The following is a 27994-nucleotide window of genomic DNA, read 5'->3' on the forward strand; positions in this document are numbered from 1 at the left end:
TCCTGTCAGTCTCACCTGCAGTGCAGGCCAGGAGAGTGCTCTGCTCTGAAATGCTGTGTGTGAATCAATAGTTCATTTCTTAGCAAGGGACTGGGGAGGGAGGGACCAGCAGCAGGAGGAGATGAAAGCAAATGGGAATGACACAGGCTCGAGCTGACGTCTGAGCCAGCCCCCAGCAGCAGCTGCAGGCCAGAGCAGCCCAGGCTCTGCCACATCACTGCCACACTTGGAGGTGTTGGGGGGATGTGAGAGCCAGAAGCCTTTGGTCCAGGCTTTGTCAGCACAGCTGTGGTCCAGCTGACCAGCAGAGTGGGATCTGGGCTTTCACCCCCCACTGAAGACACCACCTGAGGCCACGAACCCACCAGAGACAGACTCTGCCCTGCAGCCCAGAACAGCTTGGCATCCTGCACCTGACAGAGGAATCTTGGAATGGTTTGGGTTGGAAGGACATTACAGAGCATCCAGTGCTACCTTCCACTATCCTGGGTTCCTCCAAGCCCTGTCCAACCTGGCCTTGGGCCCAGGGATCCAGGGGCAGCCACAGCTTCTCTGGGCACCCTGTGCCAGAGCCTCAGCACCCTCACAGGGAGAAATTTCTTCCTAACATCTCATCTGAATCTCTCATTTTTTACTTTAAAACCCTTCCTTCCCATCACTATCTGCCTGTGTAAAAAGTCTCCCTGGTGCAGGACAGTGCATTCCATCCCCATCTCCATCCTCCTCCCCATCCCATCCCATCCCATCCCCATGCCATCCCATGTATTTCTGTATTTCTCCCATTCCAGAGCTCCAGCCCTACAGCTCAGACACAGCTGCAGTGCTGCCAAGGTGCCCTTTGTTCCAGGCAGGTCTTTTCCCAGCACTAATGATCCCACCTTTTGCAGATGAATTCCCGTAGGTTTTTAAAAGAAAATTAATTACTTGAATATGTCCCAGACCCAAAAAGAGTGAGATGGAATTTACCACCCTGCTATTAAACATTTTTCAGGGCTAACAGCAGCATCCCAAGATGTGGGATGATGGCATTATCCTACTATGAAATCCCTGGTTTGCAGCTGTTGGCAAATGCAGCCAGCTGCAGCAGGGGATGCCCTTCCATGGGCTGTGTCCATCAGGTGCCCAGGGAGGTCCCTGTGCCCGGTAGCACACCCAGCCCCAAATGGGGGGGTCACTCCAGTGCCACCAGTGGAGGTCCCAGCATCCAGCCTGTCCCACCAGCAGGTGTGTTCCACCCCTGGAGGAAAGTTCTGACCACTAACTGCCCAGTCCAAGAAGCTACAAACTCCTTTGTGCACAGAATCACAGAATCATTAAGGCTGGAAAGGACCTTTAAGTTAGTGTCTTGGTTTGAAAAGACAGGTGTCTGCTAAGTAAGGCAGGAGCCTCCCCTGAAATGGAAAATACAAACCCCCTCCCTCCAAATTATTATAGTTTTGAATTAAAAGGCTCTCAGGCAAAGATATGGGAGTAGGAATAACAGTTCTTTATTAGGGAAGAAAATAAAAAGAAAATAAACATAATAAATAATATAATATATTATATTATTTATATTATATATATTATATTATTATAAACAAATTTTATTCTAATAATAATAAAAATATAAATATTATTATTTATATTATATATATAATATATGTATATAATAATAAAATGCCGTAATACAAAACAACCCTGCCAGAGTCAGAAGATGCCCTGTCCCCCTGAGTGTCAGGGTGGTGGCACAGTCCCATCCCATGGGGGCTCAGCCCTCCTGCAGTGCCAGCTGTGCTTCTGCTGGAGCAGGGATCCTGCACAAGGCTGCAGTTTTCCTCTGGAGCTCCAGGGCTGCTGGAGATGGGCCTGCTCTTCCTCTGGGAATGCAGGGCAGGAGAAAGCTGCTCCTCTGGGAATGCAGTGGGCAAAGGCTGCTGTGCTGTTCCAGGCTCAGATTGTATCCAGGTAGGAATGCTTGGCTCCTGCCCTGGCCGGAGCATCTCCCAGTGGGATGATGGAATTTGATCAGCCCTGCAGGGACACTCCCTGGCCATGAACAGAAGATAATTCATAATTAATGGCCCATGACCAGAAGAGATCTCCTGGAGGGAGGATTGGTTGTGGAGGAGATAAGGAAGACTGCTCAATGAACAGAAGAGAACTGCCCCATCAGATAGGAACAGATACACACACCCATTTCCAGCCTAAGACACTCAGTCAAGTCCAACCCTTCACCCAGCACTGTCCAGTTCCCATGTCCCAGGTGCCACATCCTCACACCTTTGGAACACTTCCAGGGATGGTGGCTCCACCACTGTCCTGGGCAGCTGTGCCAGTGCCACCCTTTCTGTCAGTGGCAGCTTTTGGAAATCCTGCCCTAGCTGGCTATGCCAGCATACCTCTGTGACCGCCAAAAAAACAAAGATTTGTGGGCAGCCATGTCTGAACCATCTGCATCCCCTAAAATCTCACGCATTGCTGTATTTGCCTTCAGTCCTCGGCAGAAGGCAGATGATCTGCACAAATGACCTGGAGAAGAATGCCCAACACTGGAAGTCACCTGTCCCCTGGCCCCAGGCTGGATGTGGCTCTGGACACAGGAGAGGTACACCTGGGATTGTCTCAAGGGAAAGATGCTGGAGTGCAGAAGTGTGTCCATGAGAAAAAATGTACGTTTTTCTCTTGAGGTTTTTCTGCAGAGGAAAAACTCATCCATCCTAATCTGTCCCTCCTTCTTCCTGCTGCCCTGATGCTGGGGTTTGGGTTTACCTGGGGCAGCAGCGATGCTATTTCTCATATTCCTTGGAAACGTTCCTCTGCTCAGCAAACCACCCTGGTTTACGTAAGCGACCTCAGGGATATTTGCAGGAGGCAGAGGCACTCCAGCAGGCGGGAGGTGTGTTTTGTAAGGCTGCACACTCTGCAGGGAGCTGGGGATGCAGTGAGGGAGGGCTGCCAAGCCAGAGCCAGAGCTTCAGTCCCGCTGCTGCCGTGGCACTTCCAGGTCCTTTTCTGCAGAGAGAAGACCAAGGAACAAGGGATGGAATCCTCCTGGCCAGCTTGGAGCTGTACAGGATGGCTCTGACAGGGGAGAACCTGGCAGCTAGAGCACAGAGGCTGTCACAACCCTGAAACCTCAGGGTCTGTCTGACACCTGGCAGGAGCATTTATCCACAGCTTGTGGAGCTCAGGAGCCAGAGCCAGAAGGGAATTGCCAGTATCAACCCTCCTTGTTCAAGCATTTTTATTCAGCACAGTATCTCCTTCCTCATCCCTTCCCTCAGCCCTCCCCGCTGCCAAACTTCCCACATGTTCCAGGCAGCACTGGGGCTGCTGGATTGGAGGCACCCGCCAAGAAGATTCATAGAAGAATCACAGAATCCCAGAACTGTTTGGGTTGGAAGCAACCTTACAGGTGATTCCACCCCCTGCTATGGGCACACATCCCACTGTCCCAGGCTGCTCCAAGCCCCATCCAGCCTGGCCTTGGTAACTTCCAGGGATCCAGGGGCAGCCACAGCTGCTCTGGGCACCCTGTGCCAGGGCCTGAGCTCCCTCACAGAGAACAATTCCCTCCCAATATCCCATCCATCCCTGCCCTCTGGCAGTGGAAACCATTCCCTGTGTCCTGTCCTCCAGGCCCTTGTGCCCAGTCCCTGGAGCTCCAGCTCCAGCTCTCCTGGAGCTCCTTTAGGCCTTGGAAGGTGCTCTGAGGCTGCCACAGAGATTTCTCTTGTTCAGGCTGAACAGTCTCAATTCTTTCAGCCTCAGAACTCTGTAGCACTTGTGCTCACCATGCACACACCTGCAGGTGTGACTGGGGACCTCAGGGGAGCTGAGAATCTGTCTGGTTTATTAAACAACTCATATAAAACCTCTGTCATGTTTCATTGACCCTAGTGCAGAAAGCCTGGAAGAAGCTCTGGGTTCCAAAGGCTTCAGACCTGGGAGTGGTCGAGCCAGAGTGTTTCATGGTTATGGGACTGGTTACATTGGTCACAGGATGCTGATGGATTCCAGTGCTCATGTCACCTGGGATCAGCCAGGTGATGTCTATAGGCCTCTTGTTGGACCTTTTTCCAGCCCAACCTTCAGGAACCAAATCAACTCCATCCCTGGAAGTGTCCAAGACCAGGCTGGATGGGATTTGGAGCAACCTGATCTAGTGGAAGGTGTCCCTGCCCATGGCAGGGGGTGGAACGAGATGAGCCTTAGGGTCCTTCCAATCCAAACCATTCTGTGATTGTGTGATTCCCTGAATCCTGGACATTTTGGCATCAGGCTGGCCCAGGACTCTTACCAGGGAGATGCTGGGCAATGCTGGGGGCTTTGGAAGCTGTGATATTCTGGGCCTGTGATATTTTGGACCTTGTGCAGCATTTATACCACATTGTGCTCCTGCTGAGCTGGGGACCTGAGCCTGTGCTGGACTATTGCATAGGCCTGGTAAATCCTGTCCCCCAGCAGATTTACTCTGCTCTCAAAGATAAAGAGAGAAATGTGGTGGAAGAAGCAAGGACTTCTCAAGCAGTGACTATAAAATAGGTTGTTGTTTGACCTCAGAGGTCAAAGCATCCCCCTCCTGCACTGAGAGGATGAATATATGCAGGCCAGCCCTCACTGCTGCTCACCCAACCCATTCCCCAGCCCCGTGGTTAATGGGCTCCAGAAAGCTGGAATGTGAAATGTTTGGAGCCTGCAGCTCTGCCCAGGGGCTGTGAGCTGGGTGTTGTGGGCAGAGGCCAGGCTGCTCCAGGCACATTCCTCTGCAGCCCCTGCAATTCAGGAGTCAGCAGGGAGCAGGTGCTGGAAGGTGGAGGCAGTTTGCTCTTGTGTATGGGATCGCTGAATTTCAGGGCTGTAGAAACAGGACTTGCAACCAGGATAAGGCAAGAGACTGGTGGATCACTCACCTGGATGAAGTCAGATGTGATCCCACAGCAGAGGTGAAGATTCAGTTCCTGCTTATATTCCAAACACTGCTCATCCTGGGCTAGCTTGAAAATCTCTGTGCTTTTAAGGAGGTCTGTGGCAGTTGCTGAGCAAGAAATCCTGCAGCAGCAACCACCTGAACTCCCTGGAAGAGATCCTTGCACCAAGCCCTGCAGCCCCTCGCCCTGTCAAAGTCCTTCCTACTCTCCCCTACTCCTGGGATCCCACTCACACCATCCCACTGCAGCCTGGGGTTTATTGTGTTTGCATCCTCCTCTTTGCATTATAGATTTGGCCTTTATCTTTGTTATTTGTGTCTCCAATTCTTCCCCTACCAAGTACATCAGTCGCTATGGAAACGATTATTTCCTCGGGATGAGTAATCTTCGTGACAGCCCCGAAAACAGCAAAAAGTCAGTGCATACACTGCACCTTCTACTTAATTCAGCGAGTTGTTAATTAGCTCTTCCCTTCAAAGGGATCAAAATCTCTGCCACCAATGATCTGCAGGGAAAAAGAAAGAGTTTTGACTGGCTGCTTTGATCATTTTGTGCTAACTTGGCATGAATCGGAGAAACCCAACAGGCAGCTGCTGGAGCAGCAACCACCATCCAGGGTCTGCGTGTGGGAGGACCAGAGGACGTCAGCTGCATGTAGGAAGCTCCCAGTAACCACTGAGCCTGAACCACTGAGCAAAGCAGAAATCCCAGTGGAGTCCCAGCACTCTGGAGCTGACAAAGTCACTGCACCACAGGTGGGAGGTGCAGGATCCCCCCACCAGTGTCCCCCAGTGGGCAAGAGGCCAGTGGCACCCGGCTTCTACCAGCCATGGTGTGGCCAGCAGGGCCAGGGCAGTGCCTGCCCCGTGTTGCCCTGCTGAGGTCACACCTCAAATCCTGTCTGGTTCTGGGCCCCTCACAACCAGAGAGACCTTGAGGGGCTGGAGCGTGTCCAGAGAAGGGAACGGGGCTGGGGAAGGTGCTGGAGCACCAGGAGCAGCCGAGGGGCTCAGCCTGGAGAAAAGGAGGCTCAGGGGGCACCTTCTGGCTCTGCACAGCTCCGACAGGAGGGGACAGCCAGGGTGAGTTCAGGCTGTGCTCCCTGGGAACAGTGACAGGATGAGAGGAAATGGCCTTAACTTGTGCCAGAGGAGGTATAGACTGGATATTTCAGAAAATTTCCTCACAGAAAGGGTGGTCAGGCACTGGCACAGCTGCCCAGGGCATTGGTATAGTCGCCGTCCCTGGTGACATCAGAAGCTGTGTGGCACTGATGTGGCACTTGGGGACATGGGCTAGTGCTGGCCTTGGCAGTGCTGGGGGAGGGGTTGGACTCCATGATCTGAAAGGGCTTTTCAGGCCTTTACAATAAACTCTGTAGCAGGGCCCCAGGAGCCTCCCCACAGAGTACCACAGCCAGCAGTGCCTGCCCCAGCAGGGACAGCGCTGGCTCTGCCAGCTCCATGTGCAATATCCCAAAGCTTATCCAAGGCTTGACATTAATGAGAGATTATTAAACAGCTCAGGCTCTCTCAGGGTGTCTGATGGCTCAGCCAGGGCTGGACCCTGTGCCAGGATGGAGCCCAGACCCCCGAGGCACCCCAGTGCTGCTGCTCCTCACACGGGGCTGAGGGCTGGGGAGGCGACTGGCCCTGGCTACTGCAGGTTCAGTGAGAATTGTACCTTAGCTGAGTTCTGGAAGGATCCAGGGATGAGAGGCAGAGAGGGGCCTGAGCAGGGCATCTCCTCCTACCTTCCGGAAGAAGAGGCTCAGGTTAGGATGTCCTAGAGGAGAGCCTGGCTGGCTCTCCTGTGCTGCAGCATGCGAGATGCAGGTGAGCACTGCCAAGTCTCTGAAAACAGCATCAGCAACCACAAGAGCTCTTTGGTGTGGAAATGAACAGGCAAAAAGATGACTGGGAAAACTACTCCAATCCCAAACCCCTCCAAAAGAAGTTGGTGTCTCCAGTGATCCAAGCACAGGAATAAACCCAGGAAAATCTCCTGACTGTGATCAGTCTGGCTCTGCAGGCTGCACCACTGAGGATGGAGTGTGTGAATGGGATGGGACAGACTGAGCTGCTGCTTTATTTCCCTTTGTCTCTACCCAAGGAATATGTACTGCAGCTCAAATAGCGGCCCAGCAGTGAATACTTTTTGCTCTCTCCCTTTGGCCTCATCCCAGCAGTGACTGGTACTGACATTTCTGAGGCCTGGGGGCAGCACCATGCTCCCTGCCCCCTTGCCTGGGAGCATCACACACTCCTGGTCCATCCACTTGGCTGCAAAGGCAGGCACTGCTCTCAGAACCTGCAGGAGCCTGGGCTGCCACCTCTGGGATCTTCCTTCCCACCCTGCGGAGAGCCCGCGGGACGGTGGGGAGCTGCCTGCAGGGTGGCAGCTTGGGAGGTTCCAGGTATGTGTTCATCCCTGAGCAAAGAGCTTCCCTGAGTCAGGCACTCAGACGAGGGCAGGCCAAACAATCTGTTTTCCATCCCCCCGCCCGGCACTGCAGCACTGTTAGAAGGTGCTGAAGTCTCCAGATCGATCACCAGGAGCAGGGAAGGTCACTTACAGACAGGCTGATTGCTTCCTCACCTTGCTGAGCCAGGAATTTTGCATCTCAAGTGTCACCTCTGGGCAGAACTTCTCCCCTGTGCTCACGTCAGGGGCCTCCTGCCCTGGAGAGGACACATGGCACAGGCACGGGGGCCAGGCCAGGCTCTGAGTCACCTTCCCAGAGCTCTCCCTGTGCTGAGACCCCGCTCCAGGATTGCCTAAACAAACCCAGCTCCTCTCCCCTACCACCCCCGCAAGCAGCTTGATGTGTTTTCATATTTAACACCACCACTTCTCACCCTGCACTCTGCTTTTCTGCCTACATCCCTGTGTCCCCTGGCTGCACCCACCTGTGCTGTGGGTTTCCTGCAGGGACTGTAAGCCAGGCCTACATTAATCCCTGGTTGGAATTTCTGTAAGGACTTGAAGGCTCACTTTCAGCTGGCTGACTTACTCCTAAATCTCAAGGCCTCATTCCCAAGGTGGAGAAGGCACTGGAGCAGCTCTTGGAAGTGGCCAGGGGGCAATTCCCTGATTCCAGCTCCTTTACAAGCTGTGCCTGCCCTGGTAGCCAGGCCTTCTCTGGGGCTCTCGTGGTCACCACCACGGCACTGCCGTTGCTCCAGGCTCAGCCCAGCTCCCTGCTGGAGCAGCGTGGGAGGGAGGAGGCAGTGGGAGGTCCCTGCACATCACCACTATCACAGTACCACACTATAACAGATGCTGAGGTCACCACAGTAACAGGAATCTTTCAAAGTCCTCTGTGCCATCTCATGGAAAATCTCACATCCACACCCCATCCCAGTGAAAACCCACTGATCTGCCGTCCCTGGGCAGCCCTCTGCACGGCTGTGCTCCCACCCAGGTGCCAGGAATGCAGCCAGATCCTGCCTCTTCACACCACGTGGCAAATGCTACAGCCATGGGATTTATTTTTCTATGGATGTATTTCAGGTTTTACTGTAAAAAGAAAAAAAAAAATTTAGCTTATTAAATGACATCCAGACAATCTTTTTATTAAGACACCCAAATATTCTTCCATCTGTGTTTGTACTAAGAGAAAACTAAACCATTCTTATCAACAGACTTGTCAGCAAATCTTGGGAAAAGGGTAAAATTAAGCCACGAGTGCAAACCTCTTGTTAACATGAGCATCTGTAATGCCCTCAAAATAGAAGGAAACTAAACATCAACTCAGCAAAATCCGGGGAGACGCAAATTAACAAATTACTCTTACAGTACAGTGGTTTTTCTTTCTTGAAAAAATCCACAAACAGGTTAATCTTCTGCTCTGTGTCAAAAGGTGCAAAACTCTTCTCCTTTTGTCACCTTCCACCCCAGCTGCTGCAAGCTCAGCCCAAAAGACAGCCCAGGTGCACCAGCAGTTACCTGCACTGGGGCCTTTTTTCCAGTCAGTGATGTGTGCTATTAAATCTCTCTTTCTTACTCATGGCACAGCCCAGAGATGTTCTGCTGGATTTACCAGGTCAATTCTGAAGTCTGGTCACATAAAGCTGTGGCAGGGAGAAATAAACACAGCACATCTTAATTCAAAGCCCAAAGACACAACCTTCATGGAAAGCAGTTTGCACTGCTGAGAATAAATCTCTACCTCTGCTCATGTATAAAGATCTAAGAATAAATTATTTTATAATGTTTATCCTTGTGTGGAAGTCTTGTATCATTCATTACATGCTCAGGATAAGCAGCTGAGCTCTGAGCTGCTCTCCTGACTGGACAGGAATGCCCTGAGGTCCTGCCAGGGTGAATTAATTACTCTTCCCCTCCTGGCAGTGAAGGGTCACTTCCTACAAGCCACTGCGAGCCCAGCCCCACCCCTGGTGTCAGACCCCTCCAAGTGTCCCCAGCACTGTCCCAGAGGAACATCCCCTCATGTACCACTGTCACAGCTCCTGACAGCTTCTCCCCACACCTCTGCTGTGCTCAGCACATCTCCCGAGCTGGGGCTGCTCCAGAGCCTGGGCCAGCAGGGCTCCACCCTCCTGCCTGGCTTCCTCGTGCTGCTCCAGCTGAAATCCTTGCTGGCATTGCAAGGAGAGCCCCCCACCCACCAGGGGGGCAGAGCTCATCAGAGCCAGGGCACAGCCTGCACATCCCACCAGCTCCACGACCTGGCAGTGCTGGGTTAATGGGGAGCACCAGCAGCCCAGGAGTTCTGCTGCCCAGCCTGCACCCTCCACTTCATCCCTGAAATATTCTTATTGCAGCTCCCACTACTGTAAAGTGTGCCCCTTCCCCGTGGCTGGGAAGGAACACTGACAGCCTGCTCCAGAGAGAAGATCAGCTCTTTGATCTCCTCCCAGAGAGGAGATCCACTCTTTGGATTTCCACCCATAAGGGTTTAGGTGTTATTAATACTGTTGTGAATGACATTTTTAATGCTAAATCAGTTTCAGCTTGAGCCAAGGAGGCCAAGTATCGTAGGCAGCACAGAGAAGGACTCACAGGAAGGATTCACAGAAGTTAAGGAGGGTTTTTTTAACAAAAATAAAGAAATCTGTGATTAATCTCCTTAATGCAAAGAGCATTTTCTGGGACGTCAGTTTAATGACTCAACACTTCTGCCACAATGTCACAAAGCCCCTCCACTCATCCAGCTCCTGGAGTCCAGGGAATTTCTGGCTTTTATTCAGAGTCAAAAGTGCTGAACCCCAGTGGAAGGCAAATAGCTGGAGAGGGGAATAGAAGTCCCCCAGGAAGGCATGCAAAGGCACTCAGCAAATCCCCATCCTCAGAGCAGACTGAGGTTTTGGAGTCCCATCCCCACCCTCCTGTGCCTACACCAGGCTCTCCCCATCCTGAGATGGCCCAACACTGGCACCGGAGGGCTGGGGAGTGGAGCACCCAGGGACAGGGACAGGGACGGGACAGGACAGGACAGGGCAGGGTGAGGGCAGAGCCCGGGGGCTGGGCACTGCTGGTCATCCTGGCCACGGGTCTGGCAGCCATCGGGGATGGGCAGTGAGCACTGCCCGCAGCGTCTCAGGGCTGCTGCACCGCCCAAAATCCACCCCACGGTGACAAATGTCAGCCAGGCCTGACAGAGCAGATGGACAGAGGCTGGGAAGCAGATGGAGAGAAGGGAATTTGGAGCTGATTTGAAAGGCCCCGAAGTGCCTTGTTAGGAAAACACATCCAGGCATGGACAGAGCAGCCTGCAAAGATGGGAAAGACAGGATGTGAGAGGAGTGCCATGCACAGCCTGCTCCTGTCACCAGTGGGGTCAAAGGACAGCCAGAGCCCCCAAGGGACACCACGCACCTTCATTCCCACTGGATGCAGACCCAGCTGGCAGCTTCCTCAACCAGCCACACAGTCAAGCAAATAAATCCAGGAGAGGCTGGGAGCCCCCAGAGCAGTCCTGGGGGTTCCCTCACCTCAGGATTGCAGCCATCATCCCTGGTGGCTGTGCACTGCCTGTGCCCGCAGTGATGGCCCAGGCACAGCCCTGCGTGTGCCCACACCGGGGCTGTGTCCGGGGCCACGGCACCAGCAGCTCCTGGGGGCTTGGCTGGCTCCTCCTCACCCCCTCCATCACCTCCCTGCCCACCTCCAGAGAGAGGGATGGGAGCTGGGGACAGCAGAGCTGGGAGCAGTGGGAGCGGGTTTGGTGCCTGTGCTGGTTTCTACACCCCTCTGCTGGGCAGCCAGTACAATCGCTAAGGAATGTGGCAGGAACAGCAGGGAGAAGCCTAGCAGGAAAAGGAATAAAACCAACATGTTTTTAAAATGAACATGCCAGGGGAAAAAACCCAACTTCTTTAATTCCCAGTGTGGAAAATCATCACCAGCACTGTGTCCAGACAAACTGGAGTCCGTGTGAACATCCCTTGGCCCAGCTCTGCCTGAGGGGACAGAACAGATCCGAGATTTTCACCTGAGGAATCCCTGAAGGAAAAATAAGCTGGGAATCTTTGCCTTGCTGTTCCAGATATTGGATATCTGGAAGACCTGCATAGGATCCATATAAAAAAAATATCACTCATCTTTTATATTCTTGTAAGGCAGCAGAGGCGGGGGATTTGGGCTTGGACACACCAGTTTTTAGTCTAAGCTCAGGCAGAGGTTTCCCACATGTTCTGTGACTTTTCTGTCATGGTTTAGTCCCAGCTGGCAGCTCAGCCCTGCACAGCCACTCACCCCAGAGAGACAGGGGAGAGAAACAAAATCAAGAAAAAACTCATGGGTTGAGATAGGGACAGTTTAATAGGGAAGTAAAATCCACACACACAAGTAAAACAAACCAAGGATTTAATTCCTCACTTCCCCAGGGCAGGCTCAGCCATCCCCAGGACAGCCAGACCCCATTATGGTAACATCACTGCTGGGGTGAGGAGCAGAACAGCCCTTGGCTGTGCCAGCCCTGCTCAACAACAACTAAAACATCCCTGTGTTGTCAGGATTTTTGTTTCCAGCACAAATCCAAAATATAGCCTGGTGCCAGTTACTGAGAAGAAAATTCACTCCATCCCAGTCAAAAGAAGCACATTCCACCCTTTATTCCATACCATTTAGGTCATGCTCAGGTCCCACAGTATCCACACAAGCTCATTAACCACCAGCCCACTTCCCATATTTTGATATAATATACAGATATCATTCCCCTAGTATTTGGACCACTGAGTAAAATGCCCATAAATGTCCACAAAGTGAGCACTCAGCTCATTTAGTCCATGCCTTTGGGGTCACTCAGGTCTGGAGAAGTGGTGTTTGTGGGGAGGTGCTGGGCACACAAGGCAGCCTAGGCCAGGTCACTGCTGCACTGCAACTGCTTCTTGTGTAGTTCCTCCACTGGTTCAGGTGGTTCCTGCTGTAGTAATTCCCATAACCTGCAACTCAAATCCTGGGTTACAACAATTTAAAGATATTTCCATGACAATCTCCACCTCTTTGGACCTGATTATCAGGTTTAACTCTGCAGTGAACTCTTCCCTCCTTCCCTGTCCCTGCTCCAGCTTGGATTTAATCACAGACTGGAGTCCCTTAGGGGTGTCCCTGCTGCAAGTGCAGCTTTATCCATGAGCCACAGTCTCCACAGGAATATACCTGCTGTGGCACAGATTTATCCAGAGCCACAGAGCTCTGGGTTGCACTTGCTCCAGTGTGGCCTCATCCAGGGGCTGCAACACCTTCAGAGACACACCTGCTCCAGCAAGGCGTTATGCACAGCCACATTCCCTTTGGGAATGGCCCTGCTGCAACAGGGCCCTACCCCTGCCTTCGTCCCTCTGTGTGTGCTAATCCATGGCTACAGTTTCAGGTGCTCCAGCATGGCCTCACGCACAGCCAGGGATGTTCAAAGTCTACCTGCAGCATGGACTTATCCCACAGCACCAGATGCCCTGAGATGCCCCTTCTCCAGTGTGGATTTATCCCTTTGGAGGCACAGCTTTTGCAGGATGGACATGCCCGCAGCCACACACTTCCAGAAGTACCTGTCCTGGTGTGGAGTTGTCAGACACGTCGGGGTGTCCTGCTCCCGTGTGGACTCATCCCCAGGTCCCAGTCCCTTCAGGAGAGAACCTGCTCCTGCACAGGCTCACCCCAGGTCCCAGCCCCTCTGACTGGAGCTCACCTGGGGTCCCAGCCTGCCCAGCACAGACACAGCAGTGGTGCCACATCTCCCTGGCTGTTATCCAGGTGCTCCCAGGCACAGCACAGTGAGATGATCGGCACCACAGCCAGCAGGGAACGCCAAAAGCTCTCACTAATGAGCACAAGATTGCAATGTGAGCGTGAGCACCCAGCAAGCACAGGAGCTGCCAATTAACAACAGCTCAACAGCACTCACACCTATAGATTCCACCCAGCACATTCCAATTGAACCTGTCACTATCTTGAACGCTTGGAGCCCCACAGCAGGCACCAGAAAGGACTCCTGTGGGCTGCTGCACACACAGGCAAAGCAAACCAAGGGATTAATTCCCCACTTCCCATGGACAGGGAGGTGCTCAGCCATGCCCGGGACAGTCAGGCTCTGCCATGGTAACAGGGACTTGGGCAGATAATCGTCATCACTCCGCATATCCCCCGCTTCTTCCTTCTTCCCTGGCTTTACATTATGGTCTGGGATGTCCCTGGGGTCAGCTGTGCTCAGCTGTCCCCTCTGTGTCCCCCCTCCAGCTCTTTTTGCACTCCTCTTGCTGGAGGAGTGAGGAGCAGAACAGCTCTGGCTCAGTAACTAAAACATCCCTGAGTTATCAGCAGTTTCCAGCACAGATCCCAAGCACTGCCTACACCGTGAGGAGAATTAACCCCAGCCCAGCCCAAAGCAGCACAATGTTATTAACCCAGCAGTGTGCCAGCTGGGTCTAGACACTCCACGTGGAGACACCAACTGATTTTCTCGAAGTACTCATAGCAGAAGCTGACAGCTCTTTCATGCAGTCCCCAAACTGAATAAAATGAGAAATTTGGGTTCAGAGTGCAATTAGTGCTTTTTGTGGGCACAGAATTGATGGCATTCCTCCTGTAGCCTTCTCAGGGGCAGGCCTCCTGCCTCCTCTACCTGGAGTACAGAGAGAATTTTGGCTGGAGTCTGTGACCATGTTGGAGATGCAATAAGTCCACAAAAGATCAGCTGGTGCCACTGGGCAGAGGAACAAACACTTTCAGAGCCCAAGGATATCTATTTCCCCCAGCATGTGTGAGCTCTAGCTGTACCAACACCCACTCTGAACCATGCTGGGAGCCCCTGCTGACATGGAGGGACCATGGGGGAATGAATCCATTGGCAGAAGAGAGAGCAGGAGTCTGAGAGCCAGCACAGCCCATGTGCATCCGTGCTTGGCTGCTCTCCTGCACTGGCCACTTCAAAGACCAAGCCCAGAGGGGACCCACAAGGCATACGAGGACATTCCCTCACATTGTGCAAAGGAAACAGAGGGAAAAAGTCCCATTCCAGTAATGCTGCAGAGAAACAGTCACAGTCAGTTCAGCAGCTCTCTATGTATGTGTCAGGGGGTCCCATTTTGATCCAAACCCAGGAGTCAGTGGCTGGGATGGCTCTCAAGGAGGTGCTAAGGCACAGCAGATGGATGAACTGCTTGGTCAGCTCCTGGGAGCTGGTAAAATCACCTGACTGAGAGGCAGTTTAGCTTGTGCTACGACTGGATGCCAATAGCTTTGCGGCTTTCACGCTTTAACAGGGCAGAGGACTTAAAATCCTTAGGAGCTGCAGCTGGAGTACTAAAAATCCATAGAAAAATCATTCAATTGAAGCTCACTGGTTTGCTGTGGCCTGTCTCTGAGACATTGCTTCTTTATTCTTTTGCTTTCTTCCCCCCATGCTATGGAACAGAACATTATCCCCTGCAAAGCTCCCTGATCCTGAATTTTGGAGAGAAAAAGCCACGTGCAAGAAGAAGGGACCCTTGTAGGCAGGGCCACATTTTCAGGTGCCACAGGGACACCTCCTGCTCTCTTCTGTCCCTCCATTCCCCACAAACACAAGGAAGATGAAGGTGAGACATGCAGGGAGACTGGGAATGACCCCAACAGTGAAGCACCCCAGGAACACCTCAACTGAGTTGGGCCATTTTGCAGGTGAATCCTTCTGGTGTCAGTGCCTATGGGCTCCCCAAGAGGAGCTATGGGAAAATGGAAGAAAACCTGACCATTTTGCCTCTGGAGCAGGCCCCATGTTCAGAACTGGGCTCCCAATCAGAGAAGTGTGATGAGAATGGTGTGATGGGAGAGGGAAGTGCAACAGAAATGGTCGGACATTTGACAGCAGCATCCTGACACACCAGTCTTGCAACACACAGCTGGTGGGTAATAAATTCATAATATGCACACTATAGACTGTTTTCATGAGCCATTCATATGTGGCCATACCTGCTGCTGGAACGGCTGGAGAAAGAACATGAACTTCACACTGAGGGCTCCTCTGACAACAGATTATAAGAAATAATCACAAGCCAAATATTAGGCCCCAACAAGACAGACAAATTACATTGATATTTATATTGGACTAACAATAAAAGGCCTGTAGAAGGTTACCAGAGCTCTGCTTCATATGTCACAGATTATGATTAATTACAGATTCGAACCTTTGTAGCAAGAGATCAGAGCCCTTCACCCTTAGGAGGGTAAAAAATGAATGTAATTTCTTCTTCTGACACTCCTCCCTCCTTCCACTCGTATAGAAACACCACGATACTCATCTGTCTTCATTTCTCTTAAGTGCCCAGGGAAAAGGAACAGAGGCTTGAAATACAGAGTTGCAGCTTCCAGTTGTGCAGCTCCAGCTGATTTGGTGAATCAAACCATAAAACTCACAGGTTTGGGCTTTGTGCTGCGTCCCAGGAGCACACATCCCTCTGGGTGTGAGAAAAGCTGTGGATTCAGGGCTGACCCTGCTGTGAGCTCGTGGGCACCAGCAACAGGACTGTCAATCAAGGGTGTAAAAATGACAGGGCACACAGAGAGAGGTCAGGCACTGATCCGGAAGGATGGAGAAGATAATTGGATCTTATCTGCATCTGCTCTGAGCAACCTCTGCCAGCCTGCCTGGACTGTGGGAGAGATGAGGTTCACCTCTGGTCACTGTGTCACTATTTTACAGCCAGTTCTCGTGTTTCAGGATCTCCAACAGACCAAAGGAGAAGGAATAAAACAGCACAAGGGTGAGGTCATCCTAATTCCAGCCAAGGCTGGTCAGAGAGGTCCCTAAATGGCCTTGGAATAGGGGGAGGTTTTGCCATTTACCTTCTGGGCCCCAGGCTGGTCCTAATCCAGGACTAAGGTGGAAGAAAGCTAGAAGAAGAACAAACAATGTGAAAAACACATCACTGATTATGGGGGACAAAGACTGAAAAAGGGGCAGAGGATGTGAGATGGAAAGATTTGCAAATGGCTTGAGAGGGCACTGGAGGAAGATGTGGTACCAAGTGAGGAGGCACCTTGAAGACTCTGGATTCCTTCTGAAGGACAGAAATGGAAGAAAAAAAAAAAAAAAAAAAAAAAAAAAAAAAAAAGAAGCTGCAAACAAAAACAAAGCCTTTCCTAACATGAATCCTCTGTCCCTTTCCTTGTGGCCTCAGCAAATCTCACTCTGCTGCCACCTGCCACGGGCCCTGAGCTGTTCCACCAGAGACAGCCATCACATTATCAGGGCCCCTGAAGCCTGAAAGACACAACAGCCAGAGCTGGTGTATCAGCATCCCATGGGACACGGGACTCCTCATCCTGTGTGTCACATCCTCTGCATATTCCAAAGAGCACACGGCCCCCAGGCATTGATGCTTTGGAGAAAAGGGAGCTGCTCTGAGGGCCATGCTGGCCCAGCCTGTGCTGAGATCCCGCTGGATCTGCTCACACATGAGCAGAAAGCAGGGAACTGTGTCTCCTTTTCTCATCTAGACACTCCCTGACCCAGCAAATGCACTCTTAGTGCCGTTTGTCCCTTTCCTGATCTGTCTCACTCTAGTCTTGCTTTGGTGCTGACTGGTTTGGGGATTTTTCTAACCTGACTTTGCTTTTGGGAGCGGGTTTGTCTGGCTGTCTCATTACAGGAGAACCAATTCCCTTGTGTACTTCTGTTTGCCACCACCTGTGGTCCCAGGGTGGGCAGGACCAAAGCCCAGCTCTCTGTGTGCACAAAACCCAGCCTGGAAGCACAGGGCTGTGATCATTCCCACTCTGTACGGCTCTGAGCTGAACAGGCTGCACTTCATCCACCTCCAGGGCACAGCACAGGGACCTTCTCCCCAGAAAAGGTGCTGATGTTAGCACCAGCTGAGGGCTCAGAGCTCAGATGTTGCATAGACAGCTCTTTTGCCATCAAGAATTTATTTTTCCCTGTTGGAACAGGGAAAGAAATTCCTTATACTGAGAGGCAGAGATGTTGAAATGACCATCATCATCTATGAGAGAGCACCTTTTATGGGCAGTGAAAACAGCACTGGAGGGCAGATATTTGGAGAAAGGCAGTTCCTCAGGGCTTTGGTCCTGAAGAGCATCCACCTGCAGGGAAGCCCTTAAAACCAGGCTGAGTTTTCCTCCTTATCCTCCTTAGTCCAGGCTTTCACACTGCCTTCACTGGGCATGGGATGGTTTAGCTGCACCTGGGGTTGTTTCCAGTGGGTCTTACAGGCAGCTCCATAGGTGTCAGCACAGACAATTCCAGGTGAATGCCCCATCAAGGGTTTTCAAATTTGTGCTAGGGAGTCATTTTCTGGGGAGAACAGGAGTGGAAAATAACAGAATCTAGCTATGGTGGGGAGAGGAGCTTTGGCACTAGGCACTACAACCTGCAGTCATCCCAAAGGAGATACAAATTACTTAAATAATGGGGTTTTTTTACATTTTAAGTCTTTGGTAGAATTCATCCTCAGTTCTGTGTATGTCCCACTCAGTGCAATGGTGTTGCTGCCCACAGGAGAGGCTCAGAGACACTGTGACATTTTAGTAATAAACAGTTTTCCCACTTAACAGTTTCTGAGAAAGCTCTGGTGCTTCAGAGCTTGTTCTCCAACAGAACAGCTAAACGTGGAAAATCCTGACTGTGAGCTACGTCCCAACACTTCCAGGAGAGCTTTTATTTTAGTAGGCTCAGGGACAAGACACAACATCTCTTGTACTGTTCCTCTCTGAGTTGGGCTATTAAGGATTTACAAAAGGCTTTTTGAACTTTCTACACAGAGATGTGTAATGGCTAAATTTAAGTCAAAATATCTGTATATTGTAGGAAAAAAAAATACAGCAACTTGTAAATTAGTTGCTGCAACTGCACACAGAACACACTCCATGAATTTGTGAAATCATACAAGCCCTTTCCACTGTAACACTGCCTGTTGCACTCATGAATCAAGCGCTTATTAAATGAAAAAATCTTGAGAGATTTTCCCAGTTCTTTAACTCAGACTCAGCAGTTGCTTTGTTACAGATTCACTCAGGGCAACACCCTGGAAAGGGAAGGCAGTGGTGGTGCCCTGGGCTGTCACAGACAGGGATTTTCCAGCATGGAAGCATGAGGTGAACACAAGCTGCTTTCAGAGCAGCTGGAAAAAAACCTGGAGTAGAACTAAATGTGGCCTTTTTACTACTTTGATTATGTAGTGTGAACATAAAAATGTTATCTGCATTAGAATAGAAATGCTTACATAAAATCCAAATATTTAATGTAATACAATATAATTAGATATATAGAAGTTTGTCTCAAATATTCAAATTATAGTGTACACCATGAATACTTTGAATCTAAAGCCCAACAGACTGTAACAGTGCATTTATCTACTTTCTGAGAGGATTTTCATCAACAGATTGGGAGAATTTTCCTAATTCAGACCATTAAAGGGAAGTCAGGACACACTCTTGGTGACTCCAGGCAGATGTTTGGGATCCTCCTGCGCAGCCGTGCCTGGAAATGACTCCACAGACAGAGCCCTTGGGGCAGCCCTGGCTCTCAGGAGGCTGTGACAGGACTCTGTGGGACTGACCCCGGGGCTCTCTGGGACTTTCCTTCTAGGGCGATCCTGTCTCTGGAGGAGAAGAACCAGTGCCTCAGAACACTGGAAAAACAGAACCTGAAACTGAGAAACCGTGTGTCTCAGTTATTTTCTGCCCTTAAGCAGACAGAGCAGCTCTGTTCTCAGCAGAGAAGAGAAATGCAGGCGGTCAACACCCAGGTAAGCTGTGCAGTGGCATCCTCTTCTCCAGGGACACACAGCAGCACCTTTGGCTTGGAGGCCCCAACCTCTTTCCCCTCCCAGCAGCATCCACAGCTGCCCTGTTCTGCCCGGGGCTGCTGCTGCACCCTGAGGCCGAGGCTGGATCTGGTGTCTGCTGCAGAAGTTTTCCCCCATCCTCTCCCAGGTCCCAGCAGGAAATCTGGGAGGAGAAGCAGCAGCAGACTCCTCTGGAGCTCCTCTGTCCCTCTCTTAGCAGTGTTGTCCCAGAGAGAGTTGGTGCCTGTGCCGGGCACTGAGCAATGTGGGGACACAGCCGTGGCTGTGGCAGGCTGGGCAGGGCACTTGCAGCGCAGCCAGTTCAGCCGCTGTTCAGAGCTGCAGCCCAAGGATGCCCATTGCCCCCCTTACTTGTTTTGTCCCCATTTGTCTCCATTGGAATCCTTGCTTCTGTGCCTTCCAGTTGTGGCGTGTTTTTTGCGTGAAATAATTTCTTCTTTGTTGCTCTCCCTCTTGCCCACTCTGCTGCCTCAGGAGCAGCCCTGTCCCTGAGGCTGTGTGCGTCCATCTTCCAGATGCAGGCCACGCTGTGGGCTGAGATAGAGAAGAGAGATCACCAGGCAAGTCAAGAGAAGCAGCTGCTGGAAACTGAGGTGTCTGAGCTGCGTGTGGGGCTCCAGAGCTGCGAGGAAAGAGCAGAGGACATGGCCACACAGTGTAAGGCCATGGCGCTGGAGCTGAGGAAGACTCAGGCTCAGAGGGACAATCTCAGAGCCCACAATGGAGAGCTGCGGAAACAGATGGAGGAGTATGTGGAAGGTACGGCTTCTCCTCTCCCACCCACTGCCCCATGCTCTCTCGCCAGTGGGGAGCTCTGATCCCATGCAGAGGAAAAGGGCACTGCCCTGAAATGGCAGAGAGGGAGAAACAACCAGCAGGAGATTTATCCATCCAAGTGCCAGTGAAAGCTTTCTCTTGAGACAGATGCTGTGGCTGGCAGTGCCATCTGGCTGTGCTGGGGCTGATCCTGTGCACAGCTGGTGCCTTTCAGGTGCCGTGTCCTGCTTTTCCCCTTTTACCTTTCCCCTTTTCTTTCCCCTTCCCTGCTGCAGAGTGGGTGAAGGCAGAAGCCAAGCACATCTCTCGCCAAATTGCCCTGGAGAAAGAGGCCACTGAAAGGCAGGAAGAGGCTGTGACTCTTGGTCAGGAGGTGGCATCTCTGAAGAGGAAATTGGAGAACCTGGAGAAGGAAAGGAAGAATGTGCTGGTGAGATTGGCAGAGGCTACAAAGGACCATGTCCCAGCTATCTTTGGACCTTGTGTTAATACTTCTAAGGGGCACCTTCTTCCAGTTTAACTTTTCTAATTGCATTCTTCTGAAGAAGGAGGAAAAGATGTTGTAGTTGTGTAAAATCCAATTCATGCTGAGGGTACTGAATTTCCTCCATGCTGGGCTTCTGTGCCCAAGAAGCTTTATTCTCAATGACCTCACTGTCTCTATTGACATTGCATGGTTTGGGGAATTCCTGGTGTCCAAAGCCATGTTTGGATTTCTAAATATCTGGAAGGGGACGTGAGAGTCCCAAGTTTGCTGTTGATAGAGAGGTGTTTGGCCATCGGCCGCCTGAGCTATCACGTCCGGGAGAAGGACATCCAGCGCTTCTTCAGCGGCTACGGCCGCCTGCTCGAGGTCGATCTCAAAAACGGGTGAGCGTCGTTCTTCCGTCTGCCCCTCCCGAGGGCCCCGGGCCGGCCGGGCCCGTCCATGTCGCGGCCGCTGCCGCGTGGCGCCGGCGCAAGATGGCGGCCGGGGGGGGAGCGGAGCGGGGGGACCGCGGAATGGACCGGGACCTGTGACATTGTGCCCCCGCCGCCGCCTGACCGGGCCTTTCTCCTCTGCCCAGCTACGGCTTCGTGGAGTTTGAGGACTCCCGCGACGCCGACGATGCCGTGTACGAGCTGAACGGGAAGGACTTGTGCGGGGAGCGGGTTATCGTGGAGCACGCCCGCGGCCCCCGCCGCGACAGGGACGGCTACAGCTACAGCAGCCGCAGTGAGTCCGGGCCCGTCCCTCCCCGCGGGGCTCGGGGCGGCGGCGGGCAGGGCCGGGGGCGGGCAAGGCTCGGCTGGCAGCGAGCCCCGGGGCTGGGTAGGGGAGGTCGTTAGCGGGGGGTACCCGGTGCATCGCTGGGGCTGCGGCGTTTTCTTCGGCACCAGCGGCGCCCTCGGGTATCCCGGAGCAGTTGTGGCTGCAAATCGTGGCCTTCTAGAAAGGGTTTGCTGTGCTAATTAACGGCTCCAGTATTCCTGGGAGCATTTAGATGTGACAGTGATGTTGCATCAGTAATGTTAGTGTATAAATATCGTTGTGTAACTGGGGGAGAATCGCTCAGCTGTGAGCTTTGATGTGATTGATTCAGTTGGATATATGGGAGGGGTGGGGGGAGGTTTTGGAGCAGGAATCTGTTGTGCTGAAGGGGGGGATATTGTAAATATTTCTGTGCTCAGCTCGCTCATGTAGCTTCTTGAGCTGAGCTGTCTAGAGCTTGAACGGCCTAGTACTGTAACTAAAAGTACTAAGGTTGATTTTTTTCGGTGGTGTTTGAAATCGTGGTGTTGGGGTGGGTGGGTTTCTGTCTTTTTAAAAAAATCAAATGTATGTTGTTTTAAAATTGTTGCATGTTCAATTCAAACTTTTTAACAAGTCCTTGATGTTTCAATTTAAAAGTGACCAGTGGGGCTGAGGCTGTGTCCACTGAGGCTAAGATGACTGCCTTTCCTGGCCATGGCTTTTCCATACATTGTGTGACCCTTGCCCTATGACCCTTTGGCTGACCTTACCGGAAGCCATGACGACAGCAGCCTTTTGCCATTAGACGCAGGGTGATGGTGAGGATTCCAAGGGTTAGACAAAACTGGTTAAACTGAACTAGGTGACTGTTACCTTGCGTGTTTTGTGGCCAAACCACCACCAAAAACCTCATACTGTGATGTAAGTACTTAGTGTAACTAGTAAACGTTTTTGTAAAATGTAGAAATGCATGTAATCAGTTAAGTTTTATATTTTACAATGTTCTGTAAAATAAAACTTAGCAAGGTGAATCTAATAAGGAGCAGTCACTCTCTAACAGATCTTAGGAGCACAGACTTGTAGGATGTTAGTCTGTTTGATTTGCCATTAATATAGATCATGGCAAAATTGCAAAGTTTATTGGAGGCTTAGCGAAATAAAGTCCTACTCCAGTAAATATGACTGTTAAACTAACTTTTTCAGAACGTTGAGCCTCCTTCATGCTAGGAGACAACCTAACTTCGTTTCTTTGTACAATCAAGGTGGGGGTGGTGGCGGATATAGCAGTCGGAGACAATCTGGACGAGATAAATACGGACCGCCCGTTCGTACAGAGTTCAGGCTGATTGTTGAGAACCTTTCCAGTCGCTGTAGTTGGCAGGATTTAAAAGTAGGTATTGATGTTCTGTGTGGAGTCTGTTGTGAATATCAGGAAGCAGTAGCTTCCTTTAATAGCAATGTTGTTTTTGTTGCAGTAGAATAATTTAAAAGTGTTTGTGTGCATTGAGTGCTGCTTGCAGAGCCCCCCGTTCTGTAGCTGCCCTGTGCTCCCCGCAGGATTTCATGAGGCAGGCTGGGGAGGTGACCTATGCAGATGCCCACAAAGAACGTACAAATGAAGGAGTGATCGAGTTCCGGTCGTACTCGGACATGAAGCGCGCCCTGGACAAGCTGGATGGCACAGAGATAAACGGCAGGAAGATCAGGCTGGTGGAGGACAAGCCACGCTCCAGCCACAGGCGATCCTACTCTGGCAGCAGGTCCAGGTAACTCAGGGGACACACTGCAGCAAGATGGTGACAATCTGCATGGGGATGGGTGCCCTACCTGCAGCAGTTACCTTCAGCTGATGGTTTAAGAATAGGAGGAGGCCTCAGTGTAGAAGGAAATATTTCACATCAAACAGCAAAGCCAGGTTTGAGCAGTTTGCACATGTGAAACCTCAGATGTGATTCACTGACAGTATGTTAAACCCACCCTGGTGGGACCACCCGTGCTCTTGAGAAGTTCTGTAGCAGCTTTTCTCTGTTAGATTATGCTACTACATAGCACAGTGCATTAGATGCAATCAGGAACGTTATTCCCTGTGAGGATGGATTTCCCAGAGAAGCTGTGGCTGCCCTTGGATCCCTGGAAGTATCCAAGGCCAGTTTGGATGGGGCTTGGCGCAACCTGGAATAGTGGAAGGTGTCCCTGCCCATGGCAGGGGGTGGAACATGGTGATTTTTAAGATCCCTTCCATCCTATACTTGATGATGAAGGGTACAACCAGGCAGAGAGACAGGGAATGACATTTCAAATGTCTGCAGGTCACGATCCAGGAGACGGTCTAGAAGCAGAAGTCGGAGGAGTCGGAGCAGCCGCAGCAGATCCCGTAGTGTCTCCAAAAGCCGTTCCCGGTAAGTGCCCCAGAGTTAACACTGCCAGTGCAGGAACTCCCTCGCTGACAGATGTTTACAGCTGCTGGAAGTGTGCTGCAGGCCATGCAGAATAAACTCTCTCTGTCTTTGAAAGATCTAAATCCAGGTCACGAAGCAAAGACCGCTCCCGTTCCCGATCCAAAAGCAGGAAGTCCAGGTCAAAGAGCAAATCCAAACCCAAGTCTGACAGGGGTTCACGCTCCCACAGCAGATCCAAGGAGAAGTCTGAGAAGTCCCGGTCCAGATCCAGGTCCAGGTCTCGATCTCCCAAAGAAAATGGTAAAGGGGATGCTAAATCTAAGTCCAGATCCAGGAGCAGGTCTCGCTCCAACTCTCCGCAGCAGCAGCAGTCTGCCAAGGCTCGCTCCGAGTCACCACCCAAAAGAGCTGCCTCCAGGTCCCGCTCCAGGTCTCGCTCAAAGTCCCGCTCACGATCAAGATCCAGTTCAAGAGATTAGGACTACAACTCTCACCTTGCACACTATTATGGAACATTTTCCTACCTGTCAGGCCATTAGTGTTATGTTAGTACTTCAGAAGTTGGTTTTTTCTCTTGCAGGAGTGAATGGCCTAAGAACTAAGGCATAAGGCATAAAGGTTTAATTTCTATCCCAAATTTGACAATACCAGATGGAATGGTGGTACAAAGCAGGAAGAGTCCCCATTTTGTAGAAATTGAGCTGAAGGTTTGATTTTATAGCATTTCTGCAGGAGTAACTTAATTACTCTTAAATGCAAAGTGGTTTTTATATTAAAAATAAACTGAATATAAACAGGCTTAAGTATGGGCTTTTTGAAAGTATCCTTTTTTCCTATCTTTTTCATGGCATTAGAACTATGGGTGTCATTAGCTTCATAGGTTTCAGCTTGCTGCCAAGGGCAGGATTGCCTTGCTGAGCAGGTCACACAGTTTATCTTAATTTTGGAAGGAGTCAGCAAACTGTATAAACCAGTAACAGTACTAGGAAGATTTTAGACCAGCAATAAACTCAAGTTGGAGGACTTACGTTGTACCTTGACTTGCCAAAAGAACATTCCCCGCATACTGAGACTGTATTAAAGGTAACAAAGGTACTCTGGAACCTGTATCCTACAGTATTGCTGAAAACCCCTTTGTTCCAGACTTGAAAGAATAAAAGCTTTCTGACGTTTCTTGCTTGAATCTCAAGTGTCACTGTTGTCAGACACGAAGGTGTCTCTTGGCTGTGGTCCAAGTCCTTAGTATGCTGTATGGTTTGTCAGCCTCTGAATCCCCAGTGGACATGAAACCCAGGTAAAGAAATCTGTCTTCCCTCCCCTTTGACTCACTTATGTTAACGTTTTGCTTCAGACTAGGAGAACTATAATCCTCTTGTGTGTAGGTCCGAACTTTATTGGAAATGTAATGTCTTGGAGCTAGAGTTCTAGTTTAAACAAAGGCTTTGCTAAACCACAGTTGCCAGTTCACTAAAATTGTGGAATAGGACTCATCCCAAAAAATCCCCTTTATAGTTAAATTGATTTTTGTAACATGCAGTAGCAAACATTAGAACTGCCTTGTACTCTTTATACAACGTGTAGTTTGACTTGTATAAAATTAAATTGGTGACTCAAACTCTTGTGTTCATTGCAGTGAAATGGGATTCTTGCTCTGCCTTGTGCTGGGGAAATCACAAGGTACCCTGCTTTTATGGAAACAACTTCCTTGGTTTTGTGATAGACTTGGTAGTTCTTGACAGGCTCTTGGTGTGCTTGAAACGAGCACAAGCTCTTTGTGTCCCAGTGTCACTTTGTCCTTTCTGCAGGTGTGGCTGGGTGTGACAGCTGCACCTCTGGTTCCAAGTTACACACCTGCCCAGAGGAATTGGGTCAGCACGGGGCACATGTGAAATGTGACTTGATGCCAACTTGTCTTTCCTGGAATTTCTTTATGCTGTAAACAATTCTCCTGAAATTCAGGTTCTCACCATTTCCTGATGGTCTGCAAAGCTGCATTTTGCCTGTTGCAGGTGAGTATCCATGCTGGTGGCAGAGGGGGTCCTAGGGGGAGTGGTCAGGTCTGAGTTCACTCCGCCTGGAGTGGTTCCATGCCTGGTGTTGCCATAAGATCAGGTTATCAGCCTGGGTGCTGCAGTGTTATCTGCACCTGACCCTGGTGGTAAGTTGTGATAAGGAGTTCTTGGGTTAAATTGGAGCTGTTTGCTGAGGGTGGTGTATTTTAGCATGAGTACAAAAATGGTGTCGCAGTGTTGATTCCAGCAGGATCTCAGATGGGAAGGGAGTATTGGGGGCTTCCTGCAGAATACACACTTGACAAGAAGAGTTAATTTCAGGTTTACAGCCTAAGATACACTTGAGGACATGTTTGAGTTAAGCTGCTTTGGTTGTACTTCTGATCATGGAGTAGGTCAGACTTGAGAGGGAACTGCTCCTCTTTGTAAAGCAACTTCACAGAGAACTTGGATAAAATACACATCACACTCCTCAAAAGAAGGATTGAGCTTGGAGCTCAGCAGGCTGAATGTGCATATTCCCAGTATGTGTGATAACAAGATGTTGACCATTACTTTTTTGAGATACATTCCCTGCTTTTTAAATCTGACCCCAGTGCCAGCCCGAGGCTGTCCTGGCCACCCTGAGGCTGTGGATGCCCCAGCCTTGGTCAGCAAAGCAGAGAAGGCTCCTAACCAGCTGCACTCAGCTTTCTGATTGCTGTGACAGTGGCTGTGTTTTGAGTCCTCCTTATTCATGACTTACAGGGAGGGGCTAGATTGCATTTAACCAATTTACCTGGAACTCCTTTAAATATCGAGATTCTGTGTTACTGGAACCACATTGTCTGTCTCCTTTGGCTGCTGCCCTTCACTGTGCACATGAAGCAGGGATTCCTTGGCATGACTCATCCTACTGGATGGGTTTCCTCTGGAAAGCCACAGGAGGATTTTGGTAGTGCCAGATCCTGAGCCAGGCAGTGAAATGCATGGCTTGTGATAATGCTGTAAGGAACCACCAAAACCCAAACACCTTCAGTGTTCCAGCTCTGCCAGCAGCACTTTTTGTGGAACACTGAGGCTGGTGTGTGGTGGTCATCACAAGTGTGATTATTCCTGAGATCTCTTCTGGGTGTGATGAAAGGGGTTGAGATAAATCTCCATACAAGAGTAAAAGGCTACAGGACCTGCATGCTGGCTGCCATGTGCTTTGCTTTGCCTGCAGTAGCAGCAATATTTTGATGCGGAAACCACCTGACATTGTCATAATTCAGATTTTACCTGACCCTGGACACAACCTTTTGGGGATGTGCTTCGGAATTGGGCTACCTGACTTTTGTTGTTGTTTTTTGTGATTTTTTTTTTTTTTTGCCTTTGATATAATCAATATTAATTTTTCTTTAAAGAGACAAAAGAGAAACCTGCCTTCTCATCAAATGGGGGGTGCAGGATTGACCAAATCTAAATGTCCTGTAGCAAATTGTGGAAGAGAAATAAACGTTACAGTTAAAAGTGAAACTTGGAATCTGGGACTGTATTTGCAGTCTGGTCCTGGCCTTTTCCTATATTTGAAAAAGCATCCCTTCATGTGTTTTGTTTTTTGACATAAATGCAAGTTTTGTCCTTAAATCATAGAATCCCAGACTGGTTTGGGCTGGAGGAACCTTAAAGCCCATCCAGTCCCACCCCCTACCATGGATGGGAACACCTGCCACCAGACCAGGTTACTCTAAGCCTCCTCCAGCCTTGCCTTGGACATTTCCAGGGATGGGGCAGCCACAACCTCTATTTGATTCACTTTATTTGACTCTGTGTCAGGAAGAGCTGTGTTGCTGTAAGGAAGGGCACAGCTTGTGTCTGATGTACACTAAAGTAAATCTCTCACCTTGCAATATCACTGCTTTTAGGAGAGCTGAGGGGCACGAGTAAGTGACCCTCCTTTTTCCTACTATAACATTTCTACCTCTAAATTCCATGGTTTCAGACTGTTTACAATTGGGAGATGACTCTGTCCCAATCCTGATTGTAACCAGCTTTAGATGAGCAATGGGGAGGAGCATTTAAAACAATTCTTGGATTTCTTCTTCCAATATGGAATAACTTGAACTATTTCCAGTTCCTACTGAAGTTTAGTTTAGGTTGGCATTGTAAGATGCACAGAGCAATTTCATGCATCAAAGAGCAAAAGTCACGAAAGCAGGAACTTGGCTGAGGAGCCTGGAAATCCCAACAAATAGCTGAGGTGCTGGGAACATCTTTGAGAGGTGATGCAAACCCTGGGGTCATTTGAAAGATGCATCATTTGGATGTGGTTGGCAATAAAATTTTTCCTTTGAGTAAGAACTGAGTACAGTGATTTCAGTCCAAAATACCAAAAACAGTGGAGGGAAATCTGCAGGTGACGCAGCCTGTG

General features: G+C 50.4%; 1 protein-coding gene across 1 annotated transcript; it reads left to right on the forward strand.

Moving 5' to 3' along the window:
- Positions 1-20615: 20615 nt before the first annotated feature.
- On the forward strand, positions 20616-25203 carry SRSF6 (serine and arginine rich splicing factor 6). Its single transcript, XM_041490463.1, has 6 exons — positions 20616-20827; positions 21025-21173; positions 22454-22581; positions 22749-22957; positions 23501-23590; positions 23706-25203. Exons 1-6 carry the CDS (start codon positions 20631-20633, stop codon positions 24067-24069), a joined length of 1137 nt encoding a protein of 378 aa, XP_041346397.1. The 5' UTR covers positions 20616-20630; the 3' UTR covers positions 24070-25203.
- Positions 25204-27994: the final 2791 nt, after the last annotated feature.

The sequence above is a fragment of the Pyrgilauda ruficollis genome, unplaced genomic scaffold, assembly GCF_017590135.1.
Source record: "Pyrgilauda ruficollis isolate IOZ18807 unplaced genomic scaffold, ASM1759013v1 scaffold123, whole genome shotgun sequence".
Lineage (NCBI taxonomy): Eukaryota > Metazoa > Chordata > Aves > Passeriformes > Passeridae > Pyrgilauda > Pyrgilauda ruficollis.

What these genes read in the sequence shown, in the direction of transcription:
- SRSF6 (XM_041490463.1), top strand. Translation starts at nt 20,631, where the DNA reads ATGGTTTGGGGAATTCCTGGTGTCCAAAGCCATGTTTGGATTTCTAAA. An exon ending in CTACAGCTACAGCAGCCGCA is followed by an intron (nt 21,174 to 22,453) that starts GTGAGTCCGGGC and finishes TGTACAATCAAG; the next exon opens with GTGGGGGTGGTGGCGGATAT. An exon ending in TACTCTGGCAGCAGGTCCAG is followed by an intron (nt 22,958 to 23,500) that starts GTAACTCAGGGG and finishes AAATGTCTGCAG; the next exon opens with GTCACGATCCAGGAGACGGT.